This window comes from Callorhinchus milii, unplaced genomic scaffold, assembly GCF_018977255.1.
Source record: "Callorhinchus milii isolate IMCB2004 unplaced genomic scaffold, IMCB_Cmil_1.0 Scaffold20, whole genome shotgun sequence".
Classification (NCBI taxonomy): Eukaryota; Metazoa; Chordata; class Chondrichthyes; order Chimaeriformes; family Callorhinchidae; genus Callorhinchus; species Callorhinchus milii.
In genome coordinates, this window is record NW_024704761.1 from 1,256,211 (window position 1) to 1,270,458 (window position 14,248).

Genomic DNA, 14,248 nt, shown 5'->3' on the forward strand with positions numbered 1-14,248 from the left:
TTCTCCAGACTCTCCTCTCACATTTCCAAGCCCCCAGCCTCATACTGGGGCTCAGTTATTCCTTGGTGCCCAATTATAATAATAATAATAATAATAATCCTTGCATTTGATATAGCGCTTTTCACGTCGGGAGGACGTCCCAAAGCGCTTCACAGAACACACTGTAAAGTGAATTGACTGTATATTTGTGGGCAAACGCGGCAGCCAATTGCGCACAGCAATGTCCCACAAACAGTCGTAGATTGAAAATGACCAATTTATTATTGTTTTTGGTTTTGAAGGGATTATTATTAGGCTCTGTGTGGAGTAAGGAAACTTGCCCAAGGTTTGGCCCTCTGCCTGGGATTGAACTCAGGTCTCTCACTTGCAAAGCGAGTGCTCTAACACTGAGCTACAGGACTCCATTATCACAACCTGTTAGCTCACTATAGATGCAGGTTAATTAACAATAATGATAAAGGACAGTGACGGGGTGTATTCTCCTATTACAATCGATTACTCATTTTCATACAGCAAACAGCAAGTAAAAAAATATTTAACTTGCCATGAGATCACTTTACACTATGAAAGACTCCACCCACAGCTGCCAAACTGAGTTATGCAAAATTTTCGGTTTGATATTAACAGTAGGTAACAGTCCTAATCAAGACTTTTCCTGCCAAACCGCCATAGAGTTGACAGAGCTGCAAACTGCTGTGGGCAATTCAATATAGGGCTGTGAGAAACAAGCCACAGACGGAGAGAGAGCGAGAGGAGCCTATATCAGGAATTGAAGGTAGGATTATTTGTTTCATATTGTAATAATAATAATCCTTGCATTTGATATAGCGTTTTATTTATCCAGACGTCTCAAAGCTCTTCACAGAAATATTGTAAAGTGAATTGACTGTGTACTTTGTGGGCGACACGTGGCAGCCAATTGCGCACAGCAATGTCCCATAAACAGTCGTGGGTTGAGTGAGGGACCAAATTTTGTTTTTCAATTTTTTTTAAGTGATTATTTTCCCTGGTAAAGCGATCTGCCAATCAACTAACAACCGGGTTCATACTCTCTGCTGGGTGACCAAAGGCATGGGAGTAAGGAAACTTGCCAAACGTTTCGCCCTGCCCAGCAATCAATCCCAAAGCCTCTCGCTTGTGAAGCGAGTACTCCAACCACTAAGCTACAGGACTCCAGGACTTTATAGTATATCCTATGAAGCACTTTAAGTAGGAATCGGTGATTAGTCGATTGGCGGATTGCTTTCCGGGGTTAATAACCCTATTAATATTAACCTGCTATTCATTGGTCATGATAGATATTGGTCTTCACATGCATGTAGCTTGTAGTTTTAAACGGGCAAAATCATTTCCACCAGGAAACTCTTTTGGAAGCATATCTTTACAAGAATCCTGCTTTGGCTGCACAGTTTGGAAACACAGAGTTAGGGAACAAACACAAGGAAACCTCTGGGTATAATGCGTCAATTCCGTGCGTGTTGGTCTTGTGGAGGACTTGCTGCAATCTTTCTTGTTGCACAAATCCTGTTTATTCTGTACTGGCACCAAAGAGAAGCAAAACAAACCTGGCATGCTGTTCAGATAAGTCATCGGTCCAGCTCTCGTGAGAAAGTCCGTTTTACAGATAAACCCGCTACCTTGTTAGAGATCCAAATGCAGCGGAAACAGAAGCTTCTTGCTGCTTGCGCAGATCCCAACTTTACCTTCCCGGGAAAAAATTGGGATTACGATGAAATTCCGAAGAGAGAGTTTGGTAGCTTCATTGCGATTGACAATGTTAAACTGGTGTATTGCGCTGTACCCAAAGTTGCCTGCAGCAACTGGAAGCGGGTCCTGGCGATTGTCAGCAACAGCACCGTGTACAAAGACTTGGCACACCTTCCACCTGGCATCGAACATGGCCTCTTTGACAAATGGAAGAGCGATAAAGATCTCAAAACGTTTGTGCAGCTTCGCCTGGATACTCACAAGACCTTTATTTTTGTCCGTCATCCCTTTGTGCGGCTCATTTCCTTGTTCCGAAATAAGTTTGAGTCACCAAACTCGTATGTCTTCCATCATGTTGCCAGAATGCTCAGGTTGTATGGCAATGTCTCCAACATCCCCGAAAACAGTAAGAAACTGTTTGAGATGGGAATCAAACCGACTTTCACCCACTTCATTCAGTATCTTTTGGACCCAAAAAATGAGAAAGGATTTTTTAATATCCACTGGCGCCAGGTCTATCAAATCTGCCACCCCTGCCAGATAGACTATGACTTCATTGGGAAAATTGAGACCATGGACAAGGACATCACGTATTTAATGAACCTTCTCAACCTCAAGGTTGCTTTTCAGTTTCCGTCAAAATATCAGAGTGCGACAACCAATAACCTCTTAAGGAAATATTTCGGAGACGTTCCGATCAATCTGATCGAAAAGCTCTATAAACTGTACGAACCTGACTTTGTGCTTTTCGGCTACTCCAGACCGCAATTTCTGTACGACGAAGCAAAGTAGCAAAACAAACCTGTATCCGTAATCATTGATGGCTTTGACACTAAGATCTATTTCATTTCACTGTACTCACTCCCTTTGTCGGTTCAGAATTGTAGCTTTGTTAACCCTTGTATTGCTGGCCTGTGTATTCCAGTCTCCCTGAGCTGATCAATTTACTGCTGCTTTAATGTGATTCTGAAATATGTTACATTGCTAAATCTCCTCCAATTCTACAAAAGCTTTAGTGTGGCAGTTTCATTAAAATAAATGAAATAAACGACAACAACAAATTGCATTTACACAGCGCCTTTCACGTCAGGAGGGACATCCCAAGGCGCTGGACACTGAAGGGTTTGGACCCGAGCTGGGGGGGGTCAGAGTCAAGAGGGGTGAAGGGCAAGGGGGGTGCGGGTGGGAAGATAACCACACGGTCAAAGAGGAAGATCTTGAGATGGATCTTAAAAGAGGCAAGGGAGGGGGTGAGGCAGAGGGGCTCCGGGATGGACGAGGCTTGATCTCCGATGGTGGACCGGACATGGAGTTGGTCATCACCTGCCCAGCAGAGGAAGTGAACAGGTATGTAACATCTTGAACTCAATCCTCTGAGGGATGTGTTCGCCTGCAAATGCACAGTCACTGCGCTTCACACTAAATTCCTGCAAGGCACTTTGAGACATTTCGACAACATGATATGAATTGCAGAGATTATTTTATACTTATTGTATTCCACACAAAGTCAGCACAACATTGATAACATTTTCACAGTAAAAGGTAAAACTTTCCACACTTTAAATTATATTTTGCACAGAACTTTTCAATCTGCATTATAGACAGAAAGGAAGAATTATCGTTCTCAGAGTCACGGTATATCTTAAGATCCTGCACTGAAAACATATGCATTTACCTTGTAAATAAGCACCGAAACATGGGGAAATGACATAAATGAGGGAGAGTAAAAATCACATTTACGCAAGTAAGTTATTTGACTGATAAAATGATACAGCGATTTTTGGGGGAAGCTACAAATATGAAAATACTCACTAAGATTTTTTTTCAGTTGGAAAGAAGAAAGAGTTGCATTTTGTTAAGCACTCGTAAGGTTAACGTCAGACCAAATCCGACCGTCACAATATTTTCTGTCACCTACACTGACTGCAAACGAGGCAACAATTTTGCACACATCAAAACAGTTCTGAGACCAATGACTGATTAAGCGGGAGGAATTTGGGGTCAGAAAAGACATTAGAAGTGGTATTAATACCCGATATATCATAGCCTAACACTAATTATATAATTTCCTAACATGCATATAATATTATACATTTAATAGAATAGTGGACAACATTTTTTATGCATTACTGCAGCCAAAAAGGATCCACCTGCACTGCCCACTTTAGAGTAATTTGAAATACATTGTGGAATGCCCGTCTTGTTTGCCCGTCAACTATCCTTTCTATCCACATCCGTGCCATGACCTGCTCTGCCTTCCCCCACCTCCGCAACATTGCCCAGCTCCGCCGCAGTTTCACACCACAGGCCACCGAAACCCTCATACACGCATTCATAACACACAAGCTTGACAGTGCAAACTCCTTGCTTGTCGGTCTCCCCAACATCTCCCTCCAAAGGCTGCAGATCATCCAGAACTCTGCAGCCCATGTCCTCTCCCACACCAGGCTCCGTGACCCAATCACCCCCATCCTTGCCCGACTCCACTGGCTTCCCATCACACAGAGGATACAGTGCAAGATCCTAGTCCTCAACTTCAAAGCCCTCCATGTCCTTGCTCCCGCCTACCTCTGTGACTTCCTAACCCCTTACCATCCTGCCTGCTCCCTCCACTCAGCAGGGCGCTATATAAATCCAAGTTGGTGTTCATGTTGACAATAAAGATCCCATGACAGTATTTCAAAAAGAGAAGGGAATGTCTCTCTCCCAGTCTCCCTGTCCTGTCCAACAAACCCTCAGATAAAGTTGGCCATTCACTACTTAGCTGTTTGCAGGACTGCACTATGCACAAATTCTCTACAAATACTCGGTCGCTTCACTTCACGGAAACTGTGAACCTCTTTGAGATGCCTAGGCGCGATACCAAATGCAAGGATTATTTTTCATGTCCGACATAAAGCTGCACAGTTACTTTGCTGATTCACACATGTCAGTCAGTCTGCCAAGCAACTAAGTTCAGCACAAGTGAATTTGAGCATGCACTGAAGAACCAAAACATGGCAAAATTTCTATCAACTTAGCAAGCACAACACCTGCTTCGTTCTTTATTAACACTTCTGCTGGGAGCAGGCTTCAGATGTTACATTGGGATCGGTGTCATTTTGCAGCACCTTGGGGATATTTAGTGGTTAGGAGTGCTGTGGCGAGTGATGTCCCATTTCAGCGCCTTGGGACGTCCTCCTGACGTGAAAGGCGCTTTATAAATGTAATCTTGTTGTTGTTGTTGTTGTTGTTGTAACAGCACCCAGTTCTTTAAGAACTCCAGGAAACAGGCTTCAAAGTAAAAGTTTCCTACCTACCTGTCAAATGATCCCCACCCTCCAAGATAAAATAAGGCAATCATTCACATCAAGGCTGTTTGTGGGGCATCCCACAAACTGGCAGCTTCATTTGCCTACATAATACATGGTCACAGAAATTGTGTAATGCTGAGACTCTTATATCAGATTATTGTCAATATATCAGATTATTGTTAGAAATTATGGTTGGCAAAGATGCAGATCTATTGTTTCACTATTTTTCTATTTTCTTAAGCAATAGATTGTGTACTGTGTAACTTTCTGCCTCTTGACCTGTGTCAAGTCCTTTCATTCCCGAGCGCACCCTTTTTTTGGAGGGGAGGTGGAGGGAGGGTCCATTTTCCTCATCTCCCTTTCTGTGACCTTGGCACACGGTTGGATTCCCATGAAAGAACAATTAAAAATTACTCATTATTTGCTGGATCACACTGACCTACACAGTCTCTCTTTTGAGTTACTTTCCGAAGCTAAACCAATGACGACCAACTAGCAGCATGGGAAAAATGGGAGGTGACGATGTCTGTCATCTTGAATTTCTTTTCTTTTAAGTTTAGGGTGTCCTTTTGATTTTAAATTCTCCTCTCTGCTTTGCTCTCTGCTCCTGATCCCCAGCTTTCTCGTCTTGGGGTGCTATTGCACGGACGTTGGTTGCACCCTGGACCCCTCTGCCCTCCCTCCCCCAGCCATTGTTCATGAGCAAACCATGCCAGTGAATGTCGGCAGGTCAATGGACTGTAGCAGGTGCCATAAGAAAGCCTGACCTCTCCACACGTTCAGTTGCTCAAGCGGTCCATGGAGCAAGAACCCTGGCTGGTTTTCTCCTGCCTAACCTTGGGAAGACTAGGTTCAAATTAGCTTCCCACGTCGCCTGGCTGAAACCAATAAACCCAAAACTCGGCTTGTGGTATAAATTTAGACAATGACAATAATAATCCTTGCAGTAGTTTTCACATTGATATATTTGAGCTAAACAAGCGAAGGGTTTAAAGTCTGGTGTCAAGGGACCCAAGTCATCCTAACTCCCATTAATCTAATTGGCTGTGTATCAGTTTCATCCCCAATTAGATAATCAGGCTGTCAATCTCATAAAGGTCATAAAGGATTGAGTCACTTAAAAGAACCTTTGGGACAGGGTTGCCACACTTGCATAAATAATATCTTGCAGTGGACATTATATTGTTCACCTACGTATATACAGTCATGACACTCTAGAGTATATATTGTGAAGCACTTTGAGAAATCCTTTTGATGTCAAAGGCGCTATATCAAATGCAAGGATTATTATTATTATTATTATTATTATTATTAGTAGAGCATGTTCCAGCAAATGCTTGTAAACTGGGGCAGTAATAATTAAACTGAATAGAACATAAGATAAATAGCTGGCAAATATAATAAGCTTCAGAATCCATAAAAGACTTAAAGATGTTTGCTTTATGACTTGTTAAAATTAGAAAATGTATCTCATAGTTTGTGAATTTCTTAAGGAGTGTCACACGATGTGAGGAAAGATGACCTTCACAATTTGGCTTAATGTAGAATTGGTGGAACTGTAACTTGACACTACTGTGCGCAATTGGCTGCCCACAAAACATACAGCCAATTCACGTTACAGTATATTCTGTGAAGCGCTTTAAGCCGTCTCGAAGACATGATAAGGCGCTATTATCAAATGCAAGGATTATATTATTATTATTAACTGTATCTTGACTCATACGGAACTTTTCAACTGACTGCGCAGTTGAAAGAGAGGAGAAACAGTGTGAGCGAGAGAGAACAAGGAAGTGAGAGGAAAGAGGGAAACTAAAAGAAGAAAGAAAAGAGTTGATGATGAAATCCATCAGCTAAGACATACAGGAGAGGGACCAGCAAAGTGGATTAATGGAAATAAAGGCATCAAATCTACAAGGCTTTGACGAGAGCGAGCAGTGGAGAGACAGGGTGCTATTGTTCTTCCTCTGCACCCTGATGCTCTGAGATTCCAGCAGCAACGATTGCAAAGAAGATCTCAGGAAGGAATGTCCTCAAGTAGATGAATGCCTTTGGCACAGGGTTTCCAATCACCACCTCCTTACTCCCCCTGTTCACTGTGTAGAGCACTTCCTCAGCCACTTCTACTGGGTGGACACCATACACCAACTTCCTGAAAAAGACTGAATGGCACAAGACTGTGAAACAACAACAACAATTTGCATTCAAATAACGCCTTTCACGCGGGGCAGCATCTCTAAGCGCTTAAGAACAACAACAACAAATTACATTTACCCATCGCTTTTTGTGTCGGGAGAATGCCCCAAGGCACTGGACAGTCAGGGATTTGCACCCAAGCTGGGGGTTGGGATCAGAAGGGGTGGAGCGCAGGGAAGATAGAGGTACAAGGGTGGCCGAAGGCGCGGTCGAAGAAGAGGGTCTTGAGGCATGCCTTGAAGGGGGCAAGGGAGGGAGCGAGACGAAGGGACTGTGGGATGGTGTTCCAAAGAGTGGGACAGAGAAGAGGACGAGAAGACCGTAAGGTGAGGTGACCATAAGCATGGTCGAAGAAGAAGGTCAACACGTATTTTGTAGCGTTGCTTACATTTCCAAATGGATGCCTCCCAATTCCCAGTGTCCGGCATTTGGTGATAAGCGCGGATGAACGTGGGGCTCACGGTGCTCACGGTGATGCCAAACTCTGCCACCTCCGCTCGCAGACAGTCAAAGAAGGCTTGTACGGCGTGTTTAGAAGCAGCATCTACAAGGTACAAAGAAACATTCGGTGAAAAAAGTCATCCATACTGCAGAGCGTTACACATTTCTGCGTTGCTTTGTTTGCCGCCAATAGGGACATTGTTTTTTTTTGGTGGGTTGTTGTGCTTGGACAAGGTAAAGGATGCCTTTTACTGGGTATAATAATGATGGGCGAGACGAAACGTTGGGCAAGTTTCCTTACTCCACACACACGTCTCTGGTTACCTAGCAGTAAGTAGGAACCCGGTTTTTAGTCAATTCCTTGAACATATTCAAGACTGAGATTGATAGATTTCTTGTAGATAAAGGGATTAAGGGTAGAATAGATCAGCCATGATCGTATTGAATGGCGGGGCAGGCTCGAGGGGCTGAATGGCCTACTCCTGCTCCTAATTCCTATGTTCTTAATTGGCGGATCACTAGAATATAATAATTTTTGCATTTGATGTAGTGCTTTTCACATCTGGAGCACATCTTGAAGCACATCAAAGGATTATAATCATTATAATAATCGTTGCATTTAATGTAGCGCCCTATCATGCCATTGAGGCGGCTCAAAGCGCTTCATAGGATTTCACAGTGAAGTGTAGTGGCTGTGTATTTGTAGGCGAACCCAACAGCCAAGTTGTACACAGTGTATGGATTTACTGTAAAGTGTAGTGACTGGGTCTTTTGTAGGCAAAAGCATGGAACATGAAGAATAGCCACTTAGATGAGGTAGCGGAGGGCAGCTGACACCCAATGGAATATCCCAGGCTAGGACAGCATTTAGGAAAGGAAGTGAGAGTATGGGGAGGGGGGGAAAAATACTGGATCCGTATAAAACTCACAGGCAGCACGGAACGGGAGCCCGAGTTTTCCCTGAATACTATTCACCAACACGATCTGACCTGTGTGTCTGGATATCATGGAGGGAAGAAGCTCTGTGAAGGAAAACAAAGATGTCAAAAAACGTCAGTTCCCAGGAACCTTTATTGGCGGATCGCTTTTCCAGGGGTAATAATCCCCTAAAAAATGTTAAATAATAATAATAATCTGGTTACTCAATCCACAACTGTTTGCGGGACACTGCTGTGCGCAATTGACTGCCATGTTGTGCCCACAAAATATAGTCAATTCACTTTACAGTATATTCTGTGAAGCGCTTTGAGATGTCTCAACGACATAAGGCGCTATATCAAATGCAAGGATTATTATTATTATTCAGCAACCACCTGCTGTCAACAACCACCCTGGAACAGTCCGTAATGATTTTCCATAGTAAACTGCTTCTATTTAGCAACCACTTGTCTATTGGAATCAGTGACCAATCTTTTTCAGTCCTGTCAGATGCAGACACCCTTTTCGGTAGCCAGATCCGCTCTAGCGGGAGTCCACACGTGGGCCCAAGGAAATGTTTGGCAAGCGGAAATAGTAATGGTGTGTATTTTGTCATTGATTTATTAGTTTATTAAAACCAGTTTGATTTATGAGTTCATATGTGCACTGCATTTTTGCTTATCCTTAGAAATTCCTCACACATCAACAAACCCTTACTCAAAGGCCTCCGTTATATAAAGCCCACTGGTCCGGGCGTCCTTGAGTGGTTGCTGAAAACAGGTTTGAGGGAATTTATAATCTCAGAAGAAAATGTAACCATGCATCAGTGATGTCAGCAAGTTTCGGCCAAGTTGTTATTGGTTACCTTTGGTCAAGGTAATTGGTCCAAAGTAGTTTGCGTCCATTATCTTTCTGTCCATTTCGAAAGGAACATTGAGGGCTCCTCCTTTGATTTTCACACTGCTGTTGTTAATCAGCACATCCACGCACCCAAAGCTCTCGAGGATTTCCTTAGCCATCTTGGGAATGGTTTCCGTTTCACTCATATCCATGTGCACCAGTTTTGGCGTGAAAGTCTGTAAACAAACAAGTTCCGATGATTTCTGACTGCAATAATGACATGTCTCAGATCACAAGAGTGGCCCTATCTCTTCTCTCAGGTCAAAATTAATTAAATGCAAAAAATGTTGTAAAATCTATGTTATTTTCCATTAGTTACAAGGGACTTATGTTTTCTAGGAAATGATTATTGTGGTCAGCTGCAAATTGTTAGCAATGATTATATTTCATATAAAATATATAATCAGCTTTCTTTCTTCTTCGCCCTATTGAGCAGTGGAGACAATTATGTTTCAATCCCTCGTACATGGTTTTAGAGTTGAGAGGACGGCACGTTTCCAATAGACTCACCTGGCTGGGGTCAGCCACGTCATTCAAGGCTTCTTGTAGAGCTTCTAACTTTTCCCAGTCATTTCCACACAGAACTACCCGTCCTCCGCCACTGTGAAACACTCTGGAACACTCTGTGAAGCACAGAATTAAACTGGTAACGTCAGTCAATGCCAGAGGCAGTGCAGCCTAGATTTACGAGGAAGTTACCAGGGTTGAGAGGACAGATCAGGATGCAGAAGGTTGGACAGATTAGAGATGTTTTTGCCCAGAGATGATACATTTGAGAGGGAACCCGATAAGAGGTGTTTAAAATTATGAGAGGGTTTGATAACTTAAATATAAGATAGATTGTGTTCCACTTGATAGCGGTGTCCCAATGTGAAAGGTGAATACCAAATGCTAGAATTATTATTAGGATGACTGATCCCTCTCCCTCCTGTATACAGCTAACTGATAATATAGAGTGTCTTTCCATCAGAATACATTGGGACATGTCAAATGATTTGGCCGTTAAGTTATTTACCCATTTTTGGGGACTTGAGACCGAGTGTGTAGAGAGTCTTTGTGTTTTTGTTGTGGAAACACAATTGCACTCGGGTGACACTTTAAGGGTTAAACTGAACGTTACAGCGAAACGAAAGGTTAATTGCTCAGCATAGGAGAAAGGCAGAGAGCTACTAAATATAGGATTTAGAAGAGCTCTGAAGGCATTTTGACCACTCTATATGTAGCTTTAAGCCGTTTATGCTGTTAAAAGGTTACGTAAATAGCTTTGACATCAGCTGGCAGTGATGGTAGCCATATCACTTGCGTGGAGTTAATCCTACAGTTTGATGGTGACGCTTGCAGTAACGTTCCATGAAACCGTACAGATAATGGACATGAAAACTATTTAATTCATGCCTTTTTTTTCTGGAATATACAACACTGGGCCAAATTGCCACTGTATCCCAGTGTTCGAGCTCCAAAGACACATCTATAAATACAGGAATGGGACAGAGAAAGCAAACCCTGAAGAATACTTTCAGACATGCAAAGGCAGCAGGACAAGAGGTCACAGGCTCAGGGCTGTGAAGGACATGTTTAGGGCAGACACTACAAAGTTTTTTTTTTGAACAGAGCACTATGGACATGGAACAGGTTAGAAGATCAGGGGCTCGTTTTTTTTTTTAAAAATGCTTGATGCTTAAAGCAAGTTCATTCTTTAATTTTCTCTGTTTCAGTGAAAACAGACCCAATTTTCAACCCAACATTTGCAACCGTAGCCTCTCCTCCCTGGTTTGATCCATGTGAACCATTGGTGTTCTTTATGTAATAGGGCACCCAGAACTTTATGCGGTGCTCCATCAAACTCTCAGTACTGAGTTTATGACAATAAAGTACTTCAATCTTTAATCTTAAAGTTAGACTAATATAATAACCCATGAATTTGCACCTTGTCAAGTCATTGAGACATCTCAAAGTGTTTCACAGGATTTTATTGTGAAATAAACATGGCAGCCAATTTACATACAGCGAAGTCCCACATTGCTGGAATCATTAACATCCACCTGAACAGGTAGTCAGCGCTTAAGTATAATGGCTCTTTCGAAAGAGAGCATTTCCGACAATGCAGTGCGCCCTCAACATTGTGTGGGGATGTTAGCCTAAACTGGGAGGTCCAGGTCCCGACATTGGACTTGAACCCACAACTTTCTGACTCAGACACTGTTAGATGGATCAGTCTGATCGTCTAGCCTTGAAAAGCAATATCTTAGAGAGGTATATAAATGGGCTTGAGCACCGAATAATACTTTCAGATACACCAAGACAACAGAAAAAAGAAGGTAATTTCAGAATGAACAACACACAGAAGGTAATTAATGATTGGAATGGAAGACAAGGGTGGTTGAGGCCAGGCTGCATATAAGAAACAGCTTGAACTGTAATGGGAGAATGGGAGTTAAAATGAAATTAAATCATTCAAACATCTCTCTTGATTAATTCATTCTAAAATATATAGTCAAATATCGTCAGGGTGCGATCTGCTATTAAACTGGACTTGTTAATAGCAGCTTAATTACTGGATAACAATAATAATAATCCTTGCATTTGATATAGCGCTTTTCACGTCGGGAGGGCGTCCCAAAGCGCTTCACAGAACACACTGTGGGCGAACGCGGCGGCCAATTGCGCACAGCAATGTCCCACAAACAGTCGTAGATTGAAAATGACCAATTTATTATTGTTTTTGGTTTTGGAGGGATTATAACAATAACAATGACAACTTAATGGTGGGGTTGGACACTGAGTGAGAGAGAGAGAGAGAGAGAGAGAGAAGGGGAGAGGAAGGTGACCAAAGGTGTAGTCGAAGAGGTAAGACTTCAAGAGGGATTTAAAGATAAAGAGGGGATGATAATGGTATTCTAGTCTCAAGCTTCCAGAAACACTTAAAAAGCAGAAAAGAACTAACTCACCTTTGCCAAGCCCTGATATGGCATCAGTTATAACCACCACTTTGTTCCTCACAGCTGACTTGGACATGAGTCGCATTATTTTTTTGTAAATATAAACGATCCCAGCAATTCCAACCACCAGTAAAGGGAGAATCAATATAGCCAGAATACCCATTTCCCTGGAATTAACAAAATAGTGTTAGCAACACGAGGCTAAGTTTGCTTATGAATTTTAAATCTCTGTACGTGTGGAATATGGTTAAGTTACAATAATAATAATCCTTGCACTTCAATATAGCGTGACCATTTTTACTGAAAAACTGCAGGGAGGAAAAGAGTGTGGGTTGTTTTCGTTTTTAAGAAAGCTGCTTTTCAACAATGTTGTTGTGACAAATTATTACACGTTAAGCTACTGCAGCCGTGCAAACTGCCGTGTTCACACATGTACCGAGCGTTGCTGGAATTCTATAATTTATTAAAAGTTTCACTTACAGTGAATGCGGGGGCCAAAGGTAAAAGATGGTCCTCTGTTGTCACAGGGGGAGGTAACAAATCAAGTGAGAAGCCTCTTTTCCGTCCACTTTCACTGCTGCTCTGCACAGCAACTGGTAAGTTAAGCACGAAAGGAGATCTTAGAAAGTTTTTTATAGCGAATGTCTGAGTCAGTCATTTCTACTGTAGCCTCTCTCAAATACCTTGGACTTGGTGATCCCTCAAACTGCCATGTGATCTATCTCATGTCATTCTAATAATACACAAGGCCACAAACAACTACAGTATATGTAACTTCTCAATCATAAAGCTTTGTGCAACGTGTCAACTGCACAATGATCTACATCACAGCCCTTAGCTGCACAGGATTTCCATTTGGGATGCCACAACTGTACCACTGTACATGTCATCTGGCCTCACTTCCCAACTCAAAGTCAGTGGAGATTAATTAACCATTAGGATGTAACAGCCTGATTGCTCCTACTTTGTATAATCGTAGGATCGGTGATACATTAATAATAATAATAATAATCCTTGCATTTGATACAGTGCCTTATCATGTCTCTGTGACGTCTCCACACGCTCCACGCAATATTCTGCAGAGTGAATTGACCTGCATAGTATTGATACGATATGCTTTCTGGCACCGATGCGAACATAACAGTCTTAATGTTAGAATAATACCAGTACAGTAAACCTCACATTGGTTGGTGATGGGAGCGTTACTGTTTATGGGAACCTGCGGGTGCGCAATTGGCTGCCGTGTTTCGCCCACAAAACATAACAGGTCGATCCACTTTGCAGCAATATCCTGCGAAGCGCTTTGAGCCTTTGCGTGATGTGGCGCTGTATCAAATGCAAGGATTATTATTATTATTATCATCGTTATTATTATTAACGTATCGCCGATCCCACGATTATACAAAGTAGGAGCGAGCAGTCCGTTACCTCCTAATGGTTAATTAGCATTATTATTGCTGTTATTATTATTAACTATTACTATTATTACTATTTTTATAGTAAAAGTGTCACCCAGGAAGGACCTGTGTGTTGGATACATTCCATTGAAGCCTCCTGTCTGTGGGCGGTCCCACCGGCCAAGGGAGGAACCTATCAGCGCTCAATGCCGCTGAGGTCCCGCCCCCCCACCTCCACAACCCCGCCCCCGTCCCTCCGGCTCCGCGGCGATTGGACGGAAGGCAGGGTGGGCGGGGAGGGAGGCTTGAGACCGCTTCTGATTGGTCGAGCGGGACGTCACTCAGCGGTGACGTAGGGGGGAGGAGAGTGAGAGGGGGGGGGGCGGGGCCCGGTTGCTCTGAGCGACGGGCGGCCATTGTGCAGCGGGGAGGTGGGGGGAGGGGGCGGGGCCCGGTTGCT

General features: G+C 42.9%; 2 protein-coding genes across 2 annotated transcripts; one reads left to right on the top strand and one right to left on the bottom strand.

Annotated features, from left to right (window-relative positions):
• Positions 1-609: 609 nt before the first annotated feature.
• On the top strand, positions 610-2,761 carry LOC103175681 (carbohydrate sulfotransferase 12-like). The gene is made up of 2 exons (XM_007888837.2): positions 610-775; positions 1,359-2,761. Exon 2 carries the CDS (start codon positions 1,459-1,461, stop codon positions 2,497-2,499), a length of 1,041 nt encoding a protein of 346 aa, XP_007887028.1. The 5' UTR covers positions 610-775; positions 1,359-1,458; the 3' UTR covers positions 2,500-2,761.
• Positions 2,762-6,950: 4,189 nt separating this feature from the next.
• On the bottom strand, positions 6,951-13,021 carry dhrs7cb (dehydrogenase/reductase (SDR family) member 7Cb). The gene is made up of 7 exons (XM_007888835.2): positions 12,872-13,021; positions 12,401-12,558; positions 9,963-10,075; positions 9,418-9,628; positions 8,564-8,656; positions 7,582-7,737; positions 6,951-7,159 (listed from the first exon to the last, which is right to left on the bottom strand). Exons 2-7 carry the CDS (start codon positions 12,552-12,554, stop codon positions 6,951-6,953), a joined length of 936 nt encoding a protein of 311 aa, XP_007887026.1. The 5' UTR covers positions 12,555-12,558; positions 12,872-13,021.
• Positions 13,022-14,248: the final 1,227 nt, after the last annotated feature.

Coding starts and splice junctions, on each gene's coding strand:
- dhrs7cb (XM_007888835.2), bottom strand. CDS start 12,554: ATGGGTATTCTGGCTATATTGATTCTCCCTTTACTGGTGGTTGGAATT. Junction 9,629..9,962: donor ACGTGGCTGACCCCAGCCAG/GTGAGTCTATTG, acceptor GTTTGTTTACAG/ACTTTCACGCCAAAACTGGT. Junction 7,738..8,563: donor GCTCCCGTTCCGTGCTGCCT/GTGAGTTTTATA, acceptor TGTACCTTGTAG/ATGCTGCTTCTAAACACGCC.
- LOC103175681 (XM_007888837.2), top strand. CDS start 1,459: ATGCGTCAATTCCGTGCGTGTTGGTCTTGTGGAGGACTTGCTGCAATC.